The sequence below is a fragment of the Bolinopsis microptera genome, chromosome 4 (assembly GCF_026151205.1).
Source record: "Bolinopsis microptera isolate Bmic1 chromosome 4, MBARI_Bmic_1.0, whole genome shotgun sequence".
Classification (NCBI taxonomy): Eukaryota; Metazoa; Ctenophora; class Tentaculata; order Lobata; family Bolinopsidae; genus Bolinopsis; species Bolinopsis microptera.
Window position 1 is genome coordinate 667,431 of NC_087075.1, and position 24,554 is coordinate 691,984.

Consider the following 24,554-nt stretch of genomic DNA (forward strand, 5'->3'; position numbering starts at 1 on the left):
ATTAGTATAATTAGTATTTTAGTCTGAATTGAGTGTTTTAAACTAATTACAACACTACAAATCTATTACATTTATTGAGCTATTTAAGAATTTATTTTGACATTTCGTCCCTGATAAAGGCGTGTAGCCGAAACGTCGACATTATTTTGTTTATTACACTGAGTGGAGACTCTCACTTCGTCCCAACAATCAAATATGATCAAGTATCAACCCACTCACAAGAACGAAAAATATACATGTTTTCAGAATCCCCTGTAAAAGGAACCTTTTTCATATTTCTACATTTTCGTAGATTCAGCAAATGCAATAAAACAAACATATTAGCGTTTTTTAATGCAGGTTACATTTTTAATAATATAAAAATAAAATATAGAATTGCACATCAGTGGAAGGTTACAGTGATTTTTAGGATCGTAAAAATATATTTTCAAACATCGTAATTAAAATTACAAGAACAGTCAGTTTTTCATGCCGTATTAATATCTTTTTTGTTTGTTCCACAGTCCCAATGTTAGTGTTACTGTGGCAACCGCTCCGATTTTACCATTTCAAGACTTCAAACTGAGAAATTAAGTTTTATTTAGCTGACAATACATGGTAACATTTAACATTTTGTAAGATCTACAATATAAACGGTTTCGTTTTAAACTCTAAAATCATATCAACATCATCTTGTCATAACCAAGTCACTCTTACCACAGTTTAGTAGTAGAAGAGCTCAATAGCACCAAGTCACTCTTACCACAGTTTAGTAGTAGAAGAGCTCAATAGCAGTCTTACCACAGTTTAGTAGTAGAAGAGCTCAATAGCACCAAGTCACTCTTACCACAGTTTAGTAGTAGAAGAGCTCAATAGCACCAAGTCACTCTTACCACAGTTTAGTAGTAGAAGAGCTCAATAGCACTCTTACCACAGTTTAGTAGTAGAAGAGCTCAATAGCACTCTTACCACAGTTTAGTAGTAGAAGAGCTCAATAGCACCAAGGTAGTCCTTGATCCATTCTCCGAAAACTTTGTATTTGAGTCCGGCTTGGGTGATAGCTCCACTCATACTACGGCTGATATCGGCATCAAATCTGAAGATTTATTTACGAAATAGCGGCTAGTTGAACATTCAGTAGATTACAGGTAAGCAGTATATAACAGTTAATTGGCTGTTTAAAGTTACTTTTTAAATTTAATTTCTTACTTCTTCAATACAAAAACTCAATACACAAACTCACTGGGGTCCCAGGAAGTAGGTGATAGAGTATCTATCAAAGTCAACTTCAGCAACTCTGTGTCTGACTGAGGGCACCTTGTTGTCGATGAGGTCATCTACCAGTTTACCGATGTTGACGAGGAAAGCATTGTCTCCTGTCACGGGGGCGGGTCTGTACTGGTTCTTGTGTAGGATCTGACAATGATTTGAAACTTTTATCAAATAATACAGATTTATACAGCAATAAACGTATATAAAAACAATGGCGATAAAGAATGTTTTACGATTTACTTAATCGTAAAATTTTAATATTCTGAGAATAATGAGAAATATTGAGATTGTTTATTTTGATCAGTAGAGGTTTATTTTACCTCAAGACCACCGTTGTTGAAGGTGGAGAGGACGGTGACGGTAGAGTCAAATGTGTTCTAGCTCTCTCAGGAGAGTTCCGTCAAAGTCAGAGTACATGTTGCTGTTGATCCTGGAAGAATTTATTATTTATAATCATAGGGACTGCCAAACACAAGGATTTTTTAAAGGAATATCAAGTACCCATCATATATAGCTGAGGTGGAATGTAACTCACTGTCTTCGGATGGGGTATTTTCTGAGTCCCATAGCAGAGAACTCGTCCTCAGAAAAGAGAGCGGGCAGGTTAGGGTACTCCATAGATCGAGCAATGCTCCTGATGAAGGCTCGTCCAATGTTCCTTCTGATTTCAAATCCAGTCTGGAAGGTCTCCTTGAATCCTTTGTCGAAGGTGCAGTTTCCAGTCTCGGGCCACACGTTGGGTTCCTGGCAGTCGTATCTGAGTTTCTCGAGGATGTCGTCACTCTCGAAGCTTGCAGCTCGGGTCTCGTGGGGTCCAATGTTGTAGAGGTTCTTGTATTGAAGGGTGTTCTCAACATCGTCAAGTCCGGGGCAGTATCCTGGATATTAGTAATTTTAGATCATTTTAATCATATGAGCTGCGTCTTACTAGGGGGTAAGTTCTACAAATGGATAGATAATTAGTTGCCACTATCAATTAATTAAGATAATTAGTTGCCAAAGGGCACCACTCACCTCAATGAAAAGAGCAAGGAAGTATAAAACAATAATTCCCCTGGAAGACTAAAGTAAGTTATTTATCTTTAGATGATACAATTAAGATACAACCATTTGTCGGAATTAGACAGTAAAAAAAAAAATAAACAATAACAATAAAAATAATCTCTAGTATAGCAAATAATTTTTATTGATTATGTTTTTATTTACTGACTAATTCGCACATGTTTTATCTCATTGTAATCCATCTAAAGTTAAATAACCTTACTTTAGTCTTCCAGGGGAATTATTGTTTTATACTTCCTTGCTCTTTTCATTGAGGTGAGTGGTGCCCTTTGGCAACTAATTATCTTAATTAATTGATAGTGGCAACTAATTATCTATCCATTTGTAGAACTTACCCCCTAGTAAGACGCAGCTCATATGATTAAAATGATCTAAAATTACTAATATCCAGGATACTGCCCCGGACTTGACGATGTTGAGAACACCCTTCAATACAAGAACCTCTACAACATTGGACCCCACGAGACCCGAGCTGCAAGCTTCGAGAGTGACGACATCCTCGAGAAACTCAGATACGACTGCCAGGAACCCAACGTGTGGCCCGAGACTGGAAACTGCACCTTCGACAAAGGATTCAAGGAGACCTTCCAGACTGGATTTGAAATCAGAAGGAACATTGGACGAGCCTTCATCAGGAGCATTGCTCGATCTATGGAGTACCCTAACCTGCCCGCTCTCTTTTCTGAGGACGAGTTCTCTGCTATGGGACTCAGAAAATACCCCATCCGAAGACAGTGAGTTACATTCCACCTCAGCTATATATGATGGGTACTTGATATTCCTTTAAAAAATCCTTGTGTTTGGCAGTCCCTATGATTATAAATAATAAATTCTTCCAGGATCAACAGCAACATGTACTCTGACTTTGACGGAACTCTCCTGAGAGAGCTAGAACACATTGACTCTACCGTCACCGTCCTCTCCACCTTCAACAACGGTGGTCTTGAGGTAAAATAAACCTCTACTGATCAAAATAAACAATCTCAATATTTCTCATTATTCTCAGAATATTAAAATTTTACGATTAAGTAAATCGTAAAACATTCTTTATCGCCATTGTTTTTATATACGTTTATTGCTGTATAAATCTGTATTATTTGATAAAAGTTTCAAATCATTGTCAGATCCTACACAAGAACCAGTACAGACCCGCCCCCGTGACAGGAGACAATGCTTTCCTCGTCAACATCGGTAAACTGGTAGATGACCTCATCGACAACAAGGTGCCCTCAGTCAGACACAGAGTTGCTGAAGTTGACTTTGATAGATACTCTATCACCTACTTCCTGGGACCCCAGTGAGTTTGTGTATTGAGTTTTTGTATTGAAGAAGTAAGAAATTAAATTTAAAAAGTAACTTTAAACAGCCAATTAACTGTTATATACTGCTTACCTGTAATCTACTGAATGTTCAACTAGCCGCTATTTCGTAAATAAATCTTCAGATTTGATGCCGATATCAGCCGTAGTATGAGTGGAGCTATCACCCAAGCCGGACTCAAATACAAAGTTTTCGGAGAATGGATCAAGGACTACCTTGGTGCTATTGAGCTCTTCTACTACTAAACTGTGGTAAGACTGCTATTGAGCTCTTCTACTACTAAACTGTGGTAAGACTGCTATTGAGCTCTTCTACTACTAAACTGTGGTAAGAGTGACTTGGTGCTATTGAGCTCTTCTACTACTAAACTGTGGTAAGAGTGACTTGGTGCTATTGAGCTCTTCTACTACTAAACTGTGGTAAGACTGCTATTGAGCTCTTCTACTACTAAACTGTGGTAAGAGTGACTTGGTGCTATTGAGCTCTTCTACTACTAAACTGTGGTAAGAGTGACTTGGTTATGACAAGATGATGTTGATATGATTTTAGAGTTTAAAACGAAACCGTTTATATTGTAGATCTTACAAAATGTTAAATGTTACCATTTATTGTCAGCTAAATAAAACTTAATTTCTCAGTTTGAAGTCTTGAAATGGTAAAATCGGAGCGGTTGCCACAGTAACACTAACATTGGGACTGTGGAACAAACAAAAAAGATATTAATACGGCATGAAAAACTGACTGTTCTTGTAATTTTAATTACGATGTTTGAAAATATATTTTTACGATCCTAAAAATCACTGTAACCTTCCACTGATGTGCAATTCTATATTTTATTTTTATATTATTAAAAATGTAACCTGCATTAAAAAACGCTAATATGTTTGTTTTATTGCATTTGCTGAATCTACGAAAATGTAGAAATATGAAAAAGGTTCCTTTTACAGGGGATTCTGAAAACATGTATATTTTTCGTTCTTGTGAGTGGGTTGATACTTGATCATATTTGATTGTTGGGGACGAAGTGAGAGTCTCCACTCAGTGTAATAAACAAAATAATGTCGACGTTTCGGCTACACGCCTTTATCAGGGACGAAATGTCAAAATAAATTCTTAAATAGCTCAATAAATGTAATAGATTTGTAGTGTTGTAATTAGTTTAAAACACTCAATTCAGACTAAAATACTAATTATACTAATTAAAACTAATAGCATTAGTATACTGTAGTGTAACAACACTACAGTCTACCTTTTATTGCCTCCTATAAAGCAGTATCTACTACTCTGATAATATTTTCGTGTGACCGCATTTCTTCGAACATAACAGACGGAGTCTTCATTGCCAGGCTACTACCATGACAACCATGAGTGTTTTCCTTGATTCTCCGAAGGCGTTCCATTTTACACTTCCTAAAGGTTCTCACTACTGCAACGTGAGCTGTGTTGTGTCTGGGCGGAGGGAGGGAGTCCTTGCACCTCCGTCGTGCTGCTAGTATCCGGAGATATGCCACGAAATCTCTATTAACCACCATGTACAGCACTGGGTTAGCTGAAATTTATAGTCACGTTATAAAACATCGCTTGTTCGGGAATTAATAATCTGAGAAATTAATTAATAATAGTTACTAAACTACACTCTGCTACTTTAGTAAATTACCAAACTACACTCTGCTACTTTAGTAAGTTACCAAACTACACTCTGCTACTCTAGTAAATTACCAAACTACACTCTGCTGCTCTAGTAAATTACCAAACTACACTCTGCTACTTTAGTAAATTACCAAACTACACTCTGCTACTCTAGTAAATTACCAAACTACACTCTGCTACTCTAGTAAATTACTAAACTACACTCTGCTGCTCTAGTAAATTACCAAACTACACTCTGCTACTCTAGTAAATTACCAAACTACACTCTGCTACTTTAGTAAATTACCAAACTACACTCTGCTACTTTAGTAAATTACCAAACTACACTCTGCTACTTTAGTAAATCATCAAACTACACTCTGCTACTTTAGTAAATTACCAAACTACACTCTGCTATTTTAGTAAATTACCAAGGCCAAACTACACTCTGCTACTTTAGTAAATTACCAAACTACACTCTGCTACTTTAGTAAATAACCAAACTACACTCTGCTACTTTAGTAAATTACCAAACTACACTCTGCTACTTTAGTAAATTACCAAACTACACTCAGCTGCTCCTTTATAAATTACCAAATGATCCGAGAAAGTAAGCACAGATTCTAACTCGTTCCAGCCAGACCGGGCCACGATCAACTTTGTTGATGTAAGTAAACAAGTGAGTAGCAATACTGGGTGTCCACGTTACTATAGCAACCGAGCATAGCCCTACAACTGTAAGGATACCTGTAAAGATAGTGACTTATTTATTTATTAAATTACTTATTAATTTATTTCTTAATTATTTGCGCGCGCAAATATTATTTTTTTTCATTTTACCAATAAGCCGCGCAATTATCAATTATATTTTATTTTTTAAATCTGCAATTTTACTGCGCAAACGTTCGAGTTCACGTTCGAGTTCACGCGCACGTGACTCAGTCGAAATTCTTTAAGAGCAGTCAGCAGTCTGCTCCTAACGAATTTCAATTTCAAGGTGTCCAAAACTTATTTCATATTTGGATAACTTGCAGATCGAAATTTAACACATAGTTAATTGAAAACACTACAAGTACAAAGCATATCAGCGCTCGTATTGCTGTATAAATTGATGGTTTTTATATTGTAGCGGGATGTGTTACTGCATACTAGGCCGCGCCGCGCACTCAATTATGCTTCTCGCTTCGTTAGATCAGCAAAATGCGCTACTTAACTGGGCCTCTCCGAGCTGCGAAGAATTGACATCGTTAATTAAATGGTTTTTAGGGTTTAGGACACCGCTCCTACTAAATCGCTCGCTCAAATTTTAAGAAAATTCTTGTGAAAAGGCCCTTTGGGTATGAAATTGATCTGAATCGGTGTATTTTTGGACGCTGATTCCGAATCACCCCCCATGACCTTGATAGTTAATTTTAAAACTATGGCCTGCGCGTCTCAGGTCTCACGCTCACACTGCACGTGTCGATCGTTTTGTACTACAGTACGAGTTCTTTGGTTGTATCGACATTTCTTCCGATTCCGTTTTAAGTTTGCTGCGACATGCGTGTAATTTGTCAAAAAATATGGGCGTGTGCCGTGTAACATAAGGTGTCAGGTTTGCCGCGCGTGTAATCAGTAATTTATCATTCCGTCGACCAGACACCCAAGTAAACCGCCAGCCAGGTCTCACGAGCCGCCTTTGCTTTACTGTATTCTTACAGAGGCAACATGCGACGAGTTCGTTTAACTATATTCCGCACTTTTTCGCACAATTATTTGGAACTTCCCGTACAATTTTTTATAATTTCAGGTATAAAAAGCAACAATTTATCGTAAAGTTTGGAGTTCAGAAATATTGCAGCGAGTTCAGTTGCAAATTAGGGTAAATACAGCTAAAAATTGGGCTTAGTTGGTACTCATTACTTGTCATACGTTGTATGATCCGCCGCGCACGAGTGCGCGGCTCCCCCTGTCATGTATCGTAGTGAAACGACAATGGGGGTCACGAGGTGATACAACTCATTACCATGTCGGCTGCATAATGCATTACCTGGAGCGCGGCCCAGTAACATAATGCATTGAGAACTTAGGAATTAAGTTGTTACCTTTATCACTATCAGTAGAAGAAAATTGTTTTGTAAATCGTGCAATACTCATTTTTTCTTATAGAAAGAATTATTAAACTAACCCCATGTAGTATTGTTTAACTTTTCGCCGCATGTTTGCCACATTTCTCAAATATTCGCCGCACACTAGCCGCACTAATAGTGCCGCACACTAGCTGCATATCAAGCAATTTTAGGCAGAATCAGCTGGGATCGCACTTTTCGCAAAATATGGCCGAACTTATGTGCGGCCTTTTATAGCTGTGCTTGGAGTTTATACATTAGAGTCTAGAGCTTTATTGTATTTTTACCTTTTATAGCTGTGCTGGGAGGTTTGCGTGAAACTGAGCACTTTGCTACTCCTTCAGACATTCTTCTGTTAAGTGCCACTACGACCTAATGTTACTATGGTTACCTAATGTAATTATGGTTACCTAATGTTACTATGGTTACCTAATGTAATTATGGTTACCTAATGTAATTATGGTTACATAATGTTACTATGGTTACCTAATGTAATTATGGTTACCTAATGTAATTATGGTTACAGTAGTGTAAACCATGGAATAATCGCATAAGCCGGTAAACTATACTCACCAATAAAATTAAAAGTAAACTGATCATGAAAATGGAAGGAAGATTTCAATCATCCAACTTCGAAGGGTTGATTTTATTTAAGACGATTTAGTGCGATACTTAGTAAAATTATAATTAACCTATATGACTAAAGAAATTTTTATATCATTATTAGTAATATTATTATGAAACTAACCTCGTTTTCTTGCATTATTTTTATTCTAGCAAGAACGCAGAGACAGATATTTGTAGAGATTACCAGTACAAAGGGCACTACTCCTGCGAAATGTAAATTTTAAATTTTAATTAATGATTTATATTTATATTTATATAATATATAATATATATTTAACTTTGAGCAGGGTTGGCATCTAGATAATATTTAGATAGGATTATCTAGATAAAACCCGTAATTTCTTTATTTACTTATCTAGATAATTTCAAGTAGATACTATTATTCAGGGGTGTACAGGGGTTCGTATACCCCTGCTATTATTAGCACTCTAATAAAAACTATGACACAAAGTGTAGGTACTAATACTACTCCAGTAGCAGGGAGGGGTTCACTGTACTAATACTCATAAGCTTCTGAGTTCATTTCTTGAAGATTTATTATTGCAAAATATCGAATAAACTGCGGCGTGCAGTTTATTTTACGGTGCTCTTCTTATTTTTTAACCATCAATTTATCTTAAATAGTTTGTCTCTCGACACATTTTGGTTAACGGGATCTTTAAAAATCGACAAAACTGCGCTTAATTTAGAAATCGAGTAGTGTTAAAACTGTGTTCTTATTGGTTTATTTGTGTCACGTGATTTTAGAAAAATGTGATTTTAGAAGTTTAAGTAAGCGTTTACCTAGAAGGGTAGAGAGAAGCAGGCGTCTCAAGGGTGAGTTCAGGTGACTTACTCTACACATAGCACTATCTGAAATAGTGAGGTGACTTACTCTACACATAGCACTATCTGAAATAGTGAGGTGACTTACTCTACACATAGCACTATCTGAAATAGTGAGGTGACTTACTCTACACATAGCACTATCTGAAATAGTGAGGTGACTTACTCTACACATAGCACTATCTGAAATAGTGAGGTGACTTACTCTACACATAGCACTATCTGAAATAGTGAGGTGACTTACTCTACACATAGCACTATCTGAAATAGTGAGGTGACTTACTCTACACATAGCACTATCTGAAATAGTGAGGTGACTTACTCTACACATAGCACTATCTGAAATAGTGAGGTGACTTACTCTACACATAGCACTATCTGAAATAGTGAGGTGACTTACTCTACACATAGCACTATCTGAAATAGTGAGGTGACTTACTCTACACATAGCACTATCTGAAATAGTGAGGTGACTTACTCTACACATAGCACTATCTGAAATAGTGAGGTGACTTACTCTACACATAGCACTATCTGAAATAGTGAGGTGACTTACTCTACACATAGCACTATCTGAAATAGTGAGGTGACTTACTCTACACATAGCACCATCTGAAATAGTGAGGTGACTTACTCTACACATAGCACCATCTGAAATAGTGAGGTGACTTACTCTACACATAGCACTATCTGAAATAGTGAGGTGACTTACTCTACACATAGCACTATCTGAAATAGTGAGGTGACTTACTCTACACATAGCACTATCTGAAATAGTGAGGTGACTTACTCTACACATAACACTATCTGAAATAGTGAGGTGACTTACTCTACACATAGCACTATCTGAAATAGTGAGGTGACTTACTCTACACATAGCACTATCTGAAATAGTGAGGTGACTTACTCTACACATAGCACCATCTGAAATAGTGAGGTGACTTACTCTACACATAGCACCATCTGAAATAGTGAGGTGACTTACTCTACACATAGCACTATCTGAAATAGTGAGGTGACTTACTCTACACATAGCACTATCTGAAATAGTGAGGTGACTTACTCTACACATAGCACTATCTGAAATAGTGAGGTGACTTACTCTACACATAGCACCATCTGAAATAGTGAGGTGACTTACTCTACACATAGCACCATCTAAAATAGTGAGGTGACTTACTCTACACATAGCACTATCTGAAATAGTGAGGTGACTTACTCTACACATAGCACTATCTGAAATAGTGAGGTGACTTACTCTACACATAGCACTATCTGAAATAGTGAGATGACTTACTCTAGAGATAAGGATAACGATTTAAATCAAGAGTTTTGTCTACATCAGTACACTACTAACCCGGAAAGAAGTGGACCTCTCCCTTGCTGAAGGCTGTGATGACGGAACAGCAGCTGGAATATACCCAAATAAATGCCACAGTAAAATGAGCTCTCTTTCTAGTTACCAGTATCCCGTACCTGAACAATACAATGTTTACTTTCTAGTTTACCAGTATCCCGTACCTGAACAATACAATGCTTACTTTCTAGTTACCAGTATCCCGTACCTGAACAATACAATGCTTACTTTCTAGTTACCAGTATCCTGTACCTGAACGATACAATGCTTACTTTCTAGTTACCAGTATCCCGTACCTGAACAATACGATGCTTACTTTCTAGTTACCAGTATCCCGTACCTGAACAATACAATGCTTACTTTCTAGTTACCAGTATCCCGTACCTGAACAATACAATGCTTACTTTCTAGTTACCAGTATCCCGTACCTGAACAATACAATGCTTACTTTCTAGTTACCAGTATCCCGTACCTGAACAATACAATGCTTACTTTCTAGTTACCAGTATCCCGTACCTGAACAATACGATGCTTACTTTCTAGTTACCAGTATCCCGTACCTGAACAACACAATGCTTACTTTCTAGTTACCAGTATCCCGTACCTGAACAATACAATGCTTACTTTCTAGTTACCAGTTTCCCGTACCTGAACAATACAATGCTTACTTTCTAGTTACCAGTATCCCGTACCTGAACAATACAATGCTTACTTTCTAGTTACCAGTATCCCGTACCTGAACAATACAATGCTTACTTTCTAGTTACCAGCATCCCGTACCTGAACAATACAATGCTTACTTTCTAGTTACCAGTATCCCGTACCTGAACAATACAATGCTTACTTTCTAGTTACCAGTATCCCGTACCTGAACAATACAATGCTTACTTTCTAGTTACCAGCATCCCGTACCTGAACAATACAATGCTTACTTTCTAGTTACCAGTATCCCGTACCTGAACAATACAATGCTTACTTTCTAGTTACCAGTATCCCGTACCTGAACAATACAATTCTTACTTTCTAGTTACCAGTATCTCGTACCTGAACAATACAATGCTTACTTTCTAGTTACCAGTATCCCGTACCTGAACAATACAATGCTTACTTTCTAGTTACCAGTATCCCGTACCTGAACAATACAATGCTTACTTTCTAGTTACCAGTATCCCGTACCTGAACAATACAATGCTTACTTTCTAGTTACCAGTATCCCGTACCTGAACGATACAATGCTTACAGTTACCAGTATCCCGTACCTGAACAATACAATGCTTACTTTCTAGTTACCAGTATCCCGTACCTGAACAATACAATGCTTACTTTCTAGTTACCAGTATCCCGTACCTGAGCAATACAATGCTTACAGTTACCAGTATCCCGTACCTGAACAATACAATGCTTACTTTCTAGTTACCAGCATCCCGTACCTGAACAATACAATGCTTACTTTCTAGTTACCAGTATCCCGTACCTGAGCAATACAATGCTTACAGTTACCAGTATCCCGTACCTGAACAATACAATGCTTACTTTCTAGTTACCAGTATCCCGTACCTGAACAATACAATGCTTACTTTCTAGTTACCAGTATCCCGTACCTGAACGATACAATGCTTACTTTCTAGTTACCAGTATCCCGTACCTGAACAATACAATGCTTACTTTCTAGTTACCAGTATCCCGTACCTGAACAATACAATGCTTACTTTCTAGTTACCAGCATCCCGTACCTGAACAATACACTGCTTACTTTCTAGTTACCAGTATCCCGTACCTGAACGATACAATGCTTACTTTCTAGTTACCAGTATCCCGTACCTGAACAATACAATGCTTACTTTCTAGTTACCAGCATCCCGTACCTGAACAATACAATGCTTGCTTTCTAGTTACCAGCATCCCGTACCTAAACAATACAATGCTTACTTTCTAGTTACCAGTATCCCGTACCTGAACAATACAATGCTTACTTTCTAGTTACCAGTATCCCGTACCTGAACAATACAATGCTTACAGTTACCAGTATCCCGTACCTGAACAATACAATGCTTACTTTCTAGTTACCATTATCCTGTACCTGAACAATACAATGCTTACTTTCTAGTTACCAGCATCCCGTACCTGAACAATACAATGCTTACTTTCTAGTTACCAGTATCCCGTACCTGAACAATACAATGCTTACTTTCTAGTTACCAGTATCCCGTACCTGAACAATACAATGCTTACTTTCTAGTTACCAGTATCCCGTGCCTGAACAATACAATGCTTACTTTCTAGTTACCAGTATCCCGTATCTGAACAATAGAATGCTTACTTTCTAGTTACCAGTATCCCGTACCTGAACAATAGAATGCTCTCTTTCTAGTTACCAGTATCCCGTACCTGAACAATGCAATGCTTACTTTCTAGTTACCAGTATCCCGTATCTGAACAATAGAATGATTACTTTCTAGTTACCAGTATCCCGTACCTGAACGATACAATGCTTACTTTCTAGTTACCAGTATCCCGTACCTGAACAATAAAATGCTTACTTTCTAGTTACCAGTATCCCGTACCTGAACAATACAATGCTTACTTTCTAGTTACCAGTATCCCGTACCTGAACAATACAATGCTTATTTTCTAGTTACCAGTATCCCGTACCTGAACAATACAATGCTTACTTTCTAGTTACCAGTATCCCGTACCTGAACAATACAATGCTTACTTTCTAGTTACCAGTATCCCGTACCTGAACAATACAATGCTTACTTTCTAGTTACCAGTATCCCGTACCTGAACAATACAATGCTTACTTTCTAGTTACCAGTATCCCGTACCTGAACAATACAATGCTTACTTTCTAGTTACCAGTATCCGGTACCTGAACAATAGAATGCTTACTTTCTAGTTACCAGTATCCCGTACCTGAACAATACAATGCTTACTTTCTAGTTACCATTATCCTGTACCTGAACAATACAATGCTTACTTTCTAGTTACCAGTATCCCGTACCTGAACGATACAATGCTTACTTTCTAGTTACCAGTATCCCGTACCTGAACAATACAATGCTTACTTTCTAGTTACCAGCATCCTGTACCTGAACAATACAATGCTTACTTTCTAGTTACCAGTATCCCGTACCTGAACAATACACTGCTTACTTTCTAGTTACCAGTATCCCGTACCTGAACAATACAATGCTTACTTTCTAGTTACCAGTATCCCGTACCCGAACAATACAATGCTTACTTTCTAGTTACCAGTATCCCGTACCTGAACAATACAATGCTTACTTTCTAGTTACCAGTATCTCGTACCTGAACAATACAATGCTTACTTTCTAGTTACCAGTATCCCGTACCTGAACAATACAATGCTTACTTTCTAGTTACCAGTATCCCGTACCTGAACAATACAATGCTTACTTTCTAGTTACCAGCATCCCGTACCTGAACAATACAATGCTTACTTTCTAGTTACCAGTATCCCGTACCTGAACAATACAATGCTTTCTGCTACTCCACAAACGTTTGTGATAAGCAGTTTCCCATGATATCTATATTATATATAATGAGAATAGTATAGTGCTGAATAGTATAGTGCTGAATAGTATAGTGCTGAATAGTATAGTGCTGAATAGTATAATGAGAATAGTATAGTGCTGAATAGTATAATGAGAATAGTATAGTGCTGAATAGTATAATGAGAATAGTATAGTGCTGAATAGTATAGTGCTGAATAGTATAATGCTTACCGGAGAGGAGAAGAGCAGAAGAGGAAACGATGAAGAGAAAGGGCCATGATGAAGTGGATGTCAGCAACCAAGGGCACGTAGATCAGAATACCAGACATATAACAGGTGGTGTCTCCTAACGGCCACCTAGTGGGGGCAGTCGTCATGGGGGGGGGGGGGGGGTGTCTCCTAACGGCCATCTAGTGGGGGCAGTCGTCATGGGGGGGGGGGGGGGGGGGGGGTGTCTCCTAACGGCCACCTAGTGGGGGCAGTCGTCATAGGGGGGGGGGGGTGGTGTCTCCTAACGGCCACCTAGTGGGGGCAGTCGTCATGGGGGGGGGGGGGGGTGTCTCCTAACGGCCACCTAGTGGGGGCAGTCGTCATGGGGGGGGGGGGGGGGGTGTCTCCTAACGGCCACCTAGTGGGGGCAGTCGTCATAGGGGGGGGGGGGGTGTCTCCTAACGGCCACCTAGTGGGGGCAGTCGTCATGGGGGGGGGGGGGGGGTGTCTCCTAACGGCCACCTAGTGGGGGCAGTCGTCATAGGGGGGGTGTCTCCTGACGGCCACCTAGTGGGGGCAGTCGTCATGGGGGGGGGGGGGGGGTGTCTCCTAACGGCCACCTAGTGGGGGCAGTCGTCATAGGGGGGGTGTCTCCTAACGGCCACCTAGTGGGGGCAGTCGTCATAGGGGGGAGGGGGGTGTCTCCTAACGGCCACCTAGTGGGGGCAGTCGTCATAGGGGGGGGGGGGGGGGTGTCTCCTAACGGCCACCTAGTGGGGGCAGTCGTCATGGGGGGGGGGTGTCTCCTAACGGCCACCTAGTGGGGGCAGTCGTCATAGGGGGGGTGTCTCCTAACGGCCACCTAGTGGGGGCAGTCGTCATAGGGGGGGTGTCTCCTAACGGCCACCTAGTGGGGGCAGTCGTCATGGGGGGGGGGGGGGGTGTCTCCTAACGGCCACCTAGTGGGGGCCAGTCGTCATGGGGGGGGGGGGGGGGGGCTGTTTTAGGAAGAGGGAATGTTGGGGTCCGGAATTGTTGGTGTGAGACAAATCCCACACTGTTTCACGCCAACGAGTACCGAACCCGAATTTTATTAAAAAAATAATAATTGCAACAAGTGTACATTATACATAGTACATTATACATTGCACATTGTACATAGATTTTCATACCTTCTGCAAAAGTGGACAAAGGCAGCAGGTATCACCGCTACAACACTGTACATAACATCCGCGATGGCCAGGTGCTGCACCAATATGTTAGAGAAATGGTCTATTCCTATATTGCTCTGCTTCATTCGGTTTATCGTCCAAAATACTACAACGTTCCCAACTAGACCTGGGTAGAGCTGCTGTTAACTTATATAATATATATAATCTAATAGTTACAGTGCTATATACACACATAATGACATGTCTTCAGCTACACTCTCAAGAACCGTATAATATTATAACATGGTAATCTATTGTAGGGGGTGCACTACCTAACTATTGTAGGGGGTGCACTACCTATCTATTGTAGTGGGTGCACTACCTATCTATTGTAGGGGGTGCACTACCTATCTATTGTAGGGGGTGCACTACCTATCTATTGTAGGGGGTGCACTACCTATCTATTGTAGGGGGTGCACTACCTATCTATTGTAGGGGGTGCACTACCTATCTATTGTAGGGGGTGCACTACCTATCTATTGTAGGGGGGTGCACTACATATCTATTGTAGGGGGTGCACTACCTATCTATTGTAGGGGGTGCACTACCTATCTATTGTAGGGGGTGCACTACCTATCTATTGTAGGGGGTGCACTACCTATCTATTGTAGGGGGTGCACTACCTATCTATTGTAGGCCATAGGGGGTGCACTACCTATCTATTGTAGTGGGTGCACTACCTATCTATTGTAGGGGGTGCACTACCTATCTATTGTAGGGGGTGCACTACCTATCTATTGTAGGGGGTGCACTACCTATCTATTGTAGGGGGTGCACTACCTATCTATTGTAGGGGGTGCACTACCTATCTATTGTAGGGGGTGCACTACCTATCTATTGTAGGGGGTGCACTACCTATCTATTGTAGGGGGTGCACTACCTATCTATTGTAGGGGATGCACTACCTATCTATTGTAGGGGGTGCACTACCTATCTATTGTAGGGGGTGCACTACCTATCTATTGTAGGGGGTGCACTACCTATCTATTGTAGGGGGTGCACTACCTATCTATTGTAGGGGGTGCACTACCTATCTATTGTAGGGGGTGCACTACCTATCTATTGTAGGGGGTGCACTACCTATCTATTGTAGGGGGTGCACTACCTATCTATTGTAGGGGGTGCACTACCTATCTATTGTAGGGGGTGCACTACCTATCTATTGTAGGGGGTGCACTACCTATCTATTGTAGGGGGTGCACTACCTATCTATTGTAGGGGGTGCACTACCTATCTATTGTAGGGGGTGCACTACCTATCTATTGTAGGGGGTGCACTACCTATCTATTGTAGGGGGTGCACTACCTATCTATTGTAGGGGGTGCACTACCTATCTATTGTAGGGGGTGCACTACCTATCTATTGTAGGGGGTGCACTACCTATCTATTGTAGGGGGTGCACTACCTATCTATTGTAGGCCATAGGGGGTGCACTACCTATCTATTGTAGGGGGTGCACTACCTATCTATTGTAGTGGGTGCACTACCTATCTATTGTAGGCCATAGGGGGTGCACTACCTATCTATTGTAGGGGGTGCACTACCTATCTATTGTAGTGGGTGCACTACCTATCTATTGTAGGGGGTGCACTACCTATCTATTGTAGGCCATAGGGGGTGCACTACCTATCTATTGTAGGGGTGCACTACCTATCTATTGTAGTGGGTGCACTACCTATCTATTGTAGGGGGTGCACTACCTATCTATTGTAGGGGGTGCACTACCTATCTATTGTAGGGGGTGCACTACCTATCTATTGTAGGGGTGCACTACCTATCTATTGTAGGGGGTGCACTACCTATCTATTGTAGGGGGTGCACTACCTATCTATTGTAGGGGGTGCACTACCTATCTATTGTAGGGGGTGCACTACCTATCTATTGTAGGGGGTGCACTACCTATCTATTGTAGGGGGTGCACTACCTATCTATTGTAGGGGGTGCACTACCTATCTATTGTAGGGGGTGCACTACCTATCTATTGTAGGGGGTGCACTACCTATCTATTGTAGGGGGTGCACTACCTATCTATTGTAGGGGGTGCACTACCTATCTATTGTAGGGGGTGCACTACCTATCTATTGTAGGGGGTGCACTACCTATCTATTGTAGGGGGTGCACTACCTATCTATTGTAGGGGGTGCACTACCTATCTATTGTAGGGGGTGCACTACCTATCTATTGTAGGGGGTGCACTACCTATCTATTGTAGGGGGTGCACTACCTATCTATTGTAGGGGGTGCACTACCTATCTATTGTAGGGGGTGCACTACCTATCTATTGTAGGGGGTGCACTACCTATCTATTGTAGGGGTGCACTACCTATCTATTGTAGGGGGTGCACTACCTATCTATTGTAGGGGGTGCACTACCTATCTATTGTAGGGGGTGCACTACCTATCTATTGTAGGGGGTGCACTACCTATCTATTGTAGGGGGTGCACTACCTATCTATTGTAGGGGGTGCACTACCTATCTATTGTAGGGGGTGCACTACCTATCTATTGTAGGGGGTGCACTACCTATCTATTGTAGGGGATGCACTACCTATCTATTGTAGGGGGTGCACTACCTATCTATTGTAGGGGGTGCACTACCTATCTATTGTAGGGGGTGCACTACCTATCTATTGTAGGGGGTGCACTACCTATCTATTGTAGGGGGTGCACTACCTATCTATTGTAGGGGGTGCACTACCTATCTATTGTAGGGGGTGCACTACCTATCTATTGTAGGGGGTGCACTACCTATCTATTGTAGGGGGTGCACTACCTATCTATTGTAGGGGGTGCACTACCTATCTATTGTAGGGGGTGCACTACCTATCTATTGTAGGGGGTGCACTACCTATCTATTGTAGGGGGTGCACTACCTATCTATTGTAGGGGGTGCACTACCTATCTATTGTAGGGGGTGCACTACCTATCTATTGTAGGGGGTGCACTACCTATCTATTGTAGGGGGTGCACTACCTATCTATTGTAGGGGGTGCACTACCTATCTATTGTAGGGGGTGCACTACCTATCTATTGTAGGCCATAGGGGGTGCACTACCTATCTATTGTAGGGGGTGCACTACCTATCTATTGTAGTGGGTGCACTACCTATCTATTGTAGGCCATAGGGGGTGCACTACCTATCTATTGTAGGGGGTGCACTACCTATCTATTGTAGTGGGTGCACTACCTATCTATTGTAGGGGGTGCACTACCTATCTATTGTAGGCCATAGGGGGTGCACTACCTATCTATTGTAGGGGGTGCACTACCTATCTATTGTAGTGGGTGCACTACCTATCTATTGTAGGGGGTGCACTACCTATCTATTGTAGGGGGTGCACTACCTATCTATTGTAGGGGGTGCACTACCTATCTATTGTAGGGGGTGCACTACCTATCTATTGTAGGGGGTGCACTACCTATCTATTGTAGGGGGTGCACTACCTATCTATTGTAGGGGGTGCACTACCTATCTATTGTAGGGGGTGCACTACCTATCTATTGTAGGGGGTGCACTACCTATCTATTGTAGGGGGTGCACTACCTATCTATTGTAGGGGGTGCACTACCTATCTATTGTAGGGGGTGCACTACCTATCTATTGTAGGGGGTGCACTACCTATCTATTGTAGGGGGTGCACTACCTATCTATTGTAGGGGGTGCACTACCTATCTATTGTAGGGGGTGCACTACCTATCTATTTTAGGGGGTGCACTACCTATCTATTGTAGGGGGTGCACTACCTATCTATTGTAGGGGGTGCACTACCTATCTATTGTAGGGGGTGCACTACCTATCTATTGTAGGGGGTGCACTACCTATCTATTGTAGGGGGTGCACTACCTATCTATTGTAGGGGGTGCACTACCTATCTATTGTAGGGGGTGCACTACCTATCTATTGTAGGGGGTGCACTACCTATCTATTGTAGGGGGTGCACTACCTATCTATTGTAGGGGGTGCACTACCTATCTATTGTAGGGGGTGCACTACCTATCTATTGTAGGGGGTGCACTACCTATCTATTGTAGGGGGTGCACTACCTATCTATTGTAGGGGGTGCACTACCTATCTATTGTAGGGGGTGCACTACCTATCTATTGTAGGGGGTGCACTACCTATCTATTGTAGGGGGTGCACTACCTATCTATTGTAGGGGGTGCACTACCTATCTATTGTAGGGGGTGCACTACCTATCTATTGTAGGGGGTGCACTACCTATCTATTGTAGGGGGTGCACTACCTATCTATTGTAGGGGGTGCACTACCTATCTATTGTAGGGGGTGCACTACCTATCTATTGTAGGGGGTGCACTACCTATCTATTGTAGGGGGTGCACTACCTATCTATTGTAGGGGGTGCACTACCTATCTATTGTAGGGGTGCACTACCTATCTATTGTAGGGGGTGCACTACCTATCTATTGCTTCTCGTAGGTATTAATGTAAAGATTTAGTAAAAATCGACTCAAAACCTAAAAATATGAATAATAATGGGGGTTGGGGGTTTGAATAATAATGGGGGTTGGGGGTATGAATAATAATGGGGGTTGGGGGTATGAACATGATAACGTACCCACGATAAGACTTAGAACAGTGTAAATGCCCAGAACGGTGGAGAGAGAGTTACTGGTGATAACACTGTACTGCACCATCTCAGAGTTATTTAAATGTAGTGCCATCTGGTGCTAGGATAGTTAGTTTAGAGCAAGCATTAGTAATCTGAATATTATATAATAACAAGAATTTCGCCGCGGTTTAACCACGCACGATCAATTTTCCCTACCAATACCATGTACTTGTACCATTATGGCATTAATTCTTTTGAGTGAAAAGTGTGACTGGAAAAAAGTGCACCATATTTACATACTGTGTTTTTATAAATGAGTGGGATTCGTGCATGGTAAAAATTGACGATTTATTTGACCAATGCAGCGCCGCGCATCAACAATAAATGAATCAAGAAAATTGCGGAAAATAACTTTGCGAAGGAGGAATTTTACTGTAATTAATTAACACATGGCTAGCGTCGCGCGCAGCATAACAGACGCTTCCTATACACTTAATTATAAGGGAGTGGTCTATATTGCGAAGGAGCAGACTTTTGTCGTCACCGCAGGTCCATCGGGCCACCTCATATATCCAAACCCGATTACTTATTCCCTACGATCTTTTTGCCTTCGGCAAGAGTAGGGAAAAAAATTACTATAATCATTAGTATTAGAGGTATCAAATGGAACAATAATGACGCAATCTCTGCTGTCTCTAAATAAGTAACTGCAAGTAATGTTCCAAATCATGCTTACATATCTAGCTGAAGGTAGCTAGACCTAGCTGAAGGTAGCTAGAGCGAGCTGAGGTAGCTAGAGCTAGCTGAGGTAGCTAGAGCGAGCTGAAGGTAGCTAGAGCGAGCTGAAGGTAGCTAGCGCTAGCTGAGGTAGCTGAGCGAGCTGAAGGTAGCTAGCTAGCGAGCTGAAGGTAGCTAGAGCGAGCTGAAGGTAGCTAGAGCGAGCTGAAGGTAGCTAGAGCGAGCTGAGGTAGCTGAGCGAGCTGAAGGTAGCTAGCTAGCGAGCTGAAGGTAGCTAGAGCTAGCTGAAGGTAGCTAGAGCGAGCTGAAGGTAGCTAGAGCGAGCTGAAGGTAGCTAGAGCGAGCTGAAGGTAGCTAGAGCTAGCTGAGGTAGCTAGAGCGAGCTGAAGGTAGCTAGAGCTAGCTGAAGGTAGCTAGAGCTAGCTGAAGGTAGCTAGGGCGAGCTGAAGGTAGCTAGAGCGAGCTGAAGGTAGCTAGAGCGAGCTGAAGGTAGCTAGAGCGAGCTGAAGGTAGCTAGAGCGAGCTGAAGGTAGCTAGAGCGAGCTGAAGGTAGCTAGAGCGAGCTGAAGGTAGCTAGAGCGAGCTGAAGGTAGCTAGAGCGAGCTGAAGGTGAAGGTAGCTAGAGCGAGCTGAAGGTAGCTAGAGCGAGCTGAGGTAGCTAGAGCTAGCTTAAGGTAGCATGAGATAGCTCGAAGGAGCTTGTGAAACTGAATGTAATTGGAGTTTGAGTACAGACTAGCGGCAACTAATATTAATGGATAAGCCGCACACATCACGTACACACAAATATAAAATACTAAATAGCTAAATTTGCGTTTTTATAAAATTATTGTTCAAAAAAGTACTAAATCATATCAATAGCAAATACTTAAATGAAGGATCAAGCTAAAACCAATTTCCAGTAGATTTTCGGAATGCTTGAATGATTATCTAACTTCAATATGCCCTCAAATGTAAATAAAATTACTTCTTATTGGAGCAAAATCGACTTGAAACGTTGTTACTTTGTAAAAAAAGAAGTTTTTAAAAACCGCCTAACTTGATGACGTCATCAAGTGGTGACAGACAAGTTTTCGTACAGAGAATTACGGCATTCATGGCTTGCTATCAGCTTAGGTAGCTAGTAATTAGTGTCCAATTAGCTGAGGTTTATCGTTATTGCCGAGTAGTGCTTCCGAGAGTTTGGACTACATGTGATGGAATCAAAACAATACCATTTACCAAACCACGTGAATATACTGTTAATGATGATATTATATAATTAAGTACATCATTATTCATTAAATACCATACTAACGTAATTTAATCCATTCTAGGAAAATGATGTGATCTTGGAGGCTATTCGTCTACTCGACGTTGGTGGTTGCTCTACGGTGTACCAGTGCTGCTAGCCACGCCAGTTGCGGTTGTATGTTGGTGGACTTGTGTTAGGAGTTGTGTTCTTCGGTGTGAAGTGTGTACTATCGGTGAGAAGATAGATTACAGTGTACGGTCGGTGTGACCAGTGTGTACTATCGGTGAGAAGATAGATTACAGTGTACGGTCGGTGTGACCAGTGTGGACTATCGGTGAATATAAGTCAATTGGATTGTACTTAAGATAGATTCCAGTACGAAGAACTTCAGAGAAGAACTCCACAGATCTCAACAGAAGACAAGTAATAGTGTCGGTGTATTGTAGAGATCTCAACAGAAGACAAGTAATAGTGTCGGTGTATTGTAGAGATCTCAACAGAAGACAAGTAATAGTGTCGGCGTATTGTAGTAGAGAAGTTACATTGATTGATAGTGATTTGGATACTTTATATAATTGAAGTGATTGAGTTATTATATATTGAATTACTAATTACCTTTGTTAGTCATTGCAGTGAGAGTGCGTAGTGGAGTGTGTTATTCTGTAAAGCAATTGACTAGTAAAGATTCACGTAGTACAATATTGTGTATTCTCTCATTATCATTGTTCAAGTAGATAGTATTGTATCCCATTATTTCTCTAAATCTTTACAACTAGTGCTACATAGTACTTGCTTTATTATATTCAAGCCGCGTTGCGAGACATAAAAGGGACAGAAATGAACATAACGTTATAAATATAATGTAATAAACATAATGTAATAAATATAATGTAATAAACATAATGTAATAAATATAGTGTAATAAACATAATGTAATAAATATAGTGTAATAAACATAATGTAATAAATATAGTGTAATAAACACAATATAATAAATATAGTGTAATAAACATAATGTAATTAATATAGTGTAATAAACATAATGTAATAAATAGAACGGCAATCTCATTACAATGAGCGTATGATTATAGGGTACCAGACTCCAGAGTGAGTATGTTTAGCATGTTCAATATGCTACACGTGTACCCTCCACGTGCACCCTGCACGTGCACCCTGCACGTGGAGGGGTGGAGTGTAAAGTGATATGTTTTTAAATGAGTTATATATGCACGTGGAGCTATTAATAATACTGCATATTGACTATTGTCACGCTCCTTTATATTGAGTCCAAAGTGCCACTATTGGTTGTTCCATTGTCCAGTAAGACATTCACATAGTGCTTAATGTATTGTGTATATAGTATATGTATTGTGCTATGCTCTTTATATAAGGACAATTAGTGAAATGCTCTAGTATCTCCTTATAAACAGGGGTCATTATAAGCAGGGGGAGCACAGCAAATAATGCTTTTACTCATATATATATATATACAGGGTGGCCCAAAAGTAACTGCCCACACGCAACCCTTTAATAACTTACGTAATTCGTTTACTGGAGGTGTCAAAACAAGGCAAGTTTCTATTCGGTATATTTACAAGTACAAACCCGGCCTAAATATAAAAAACTAATTCAGCTTACAGGTTATACCATCAAAAGGAGTAGACTTACTATAATGGCTACAATTATAGTAACCCAGAGAGCTCGAGATCACAGTCTGATCATGGACATTGAATATGAGAGTAAAAGATCAAATTCTTAACATAAATTTTAGTGGTAGTTTCAAAACAAAAAACAGGTAAAAATATCTTTCGGGGACACAATAGAATTACACGTAAAATTTCGGCCTAAAATTTCAAGGTTTATCAATTGAAATAGTGAGCAATTTATATAGAAATGGTAAACACAAAAAAGTTATTAATACTAATAGAGATTAGAGACTCAGACTGTAAGTCGCCACGAATTTTGTAACCATAGTAACAGTATGTCACGTGTTCAATATGAGCCAATCATGCGCCAGCTTCGTGATATAAGGGATAAGAAGTGAGCTGATACATTCTTTGTACTTTTGTATTACTATTGCACTAAAAGGGCTCTAAAAGATGCTGCATGGAAAGCCTGGGAAATTTGTCTACCCTTGTGGACTATAAGAATTAAATAACTATGGCAAAAACTGTACTAAAACCCTAAAACCTAAATAAATACTTGACCCTAATAAATTGCCCCTAATCTTACTTTACTACAACAAACTTAACAAATACTCAAATCATAAGGGGGGGGGGGGGGGGGGGGTTCAAATCACGATTATCACGATCAGAAACCTGAGCAGTTGGTTTTGTAAACATTGCTGCCACATTGCAATATAGGACATTACATTGCTGCCACATGGCACAAGCATGTTTCTAAAAAAACAAACAATAAACACGACCTTCTACATGTATTAAAGCTGCAATGTTAATGAAAGAGGAGGAGAGAAGAAATAATACTATAATACGAGACATGGCTTCATTTGTCAAGTGTGAGCTGATGATCGTATTATTGGATTAGAAGTTGGTATCTTAGCAACGCATGAATGTCTTGTACAAGCAAAATTGATACTTACGGTGATGAGATGTTGACATGTACAGGATCATCCCAATATTAGGCACTAGGCAGTACACCCCCTATCCCAATATAGGACATTACAGACGGTGCAGGGTGCACCCCCTACCAATATAGGATATTACAGACGGTGCAGGCCCAACTCAATATAGGACATTACAGACGGTGCACCCCCTCCCAATATAGGATATTACAGACGGTGCACCCCCTACCAATATAGGATATTACAGACGGTGCAGGCCCAACTCAATATAGGACATTACAGACGGTGCACCCCCTACCAATATAGGATATT

General features: G+C 40.6%; 2 protein-coding genes across 2 annotated transcripts; one reads left to right on the forward strand and one right to left on the reverse strand.

Annotated features, from left to right (window-relative positions):
• Positions 1–357: 357 nt before the first annotated feature.
• Positions 358–1,964, reverse strand: LOC134813917 (uncharacterized). The gene is given in 6 exon segments (XM_063821849.1): positions 358–561; positions 949–1,075; positions 1,223–1,395; positions 1,572–1,619; positions 1,621–1,681; positions 1,787–1,964. Coding segments are annotated over 5 exon segments (486 nt in total). The 5' UTR covers positions 1,870–1,964; the 3' UTR covers positions 358–561; positions 949–954.
• A 911-nt stretch (positions 1,965–2,875) lies between these two features.
• On the forward strand, positions 2,876–4,475 carry LOC134813918 (uncharacterized). The gene is made up of 5 exons (XM_063821851.1): positions 2,876–3,047; positions 3,153–3,261; positions 3,438–3,610; positions 3,758–3,884; positions 4,272–4,475. Exons 1-4 carry the CDS (start codon positions 2,965–2,967, stop codon positions 3,876–3,878), a joined length of 486 nt encoding a protein of 161 aa, XP_063677921.1. The 5' UTR covers positions 2,876–2,964; the 3' UTR covers positions 3,879–3,884; positions 4,272–4,475.
• Positions 4,476–24,554: the final 20,079 nt, after the last annotated feature.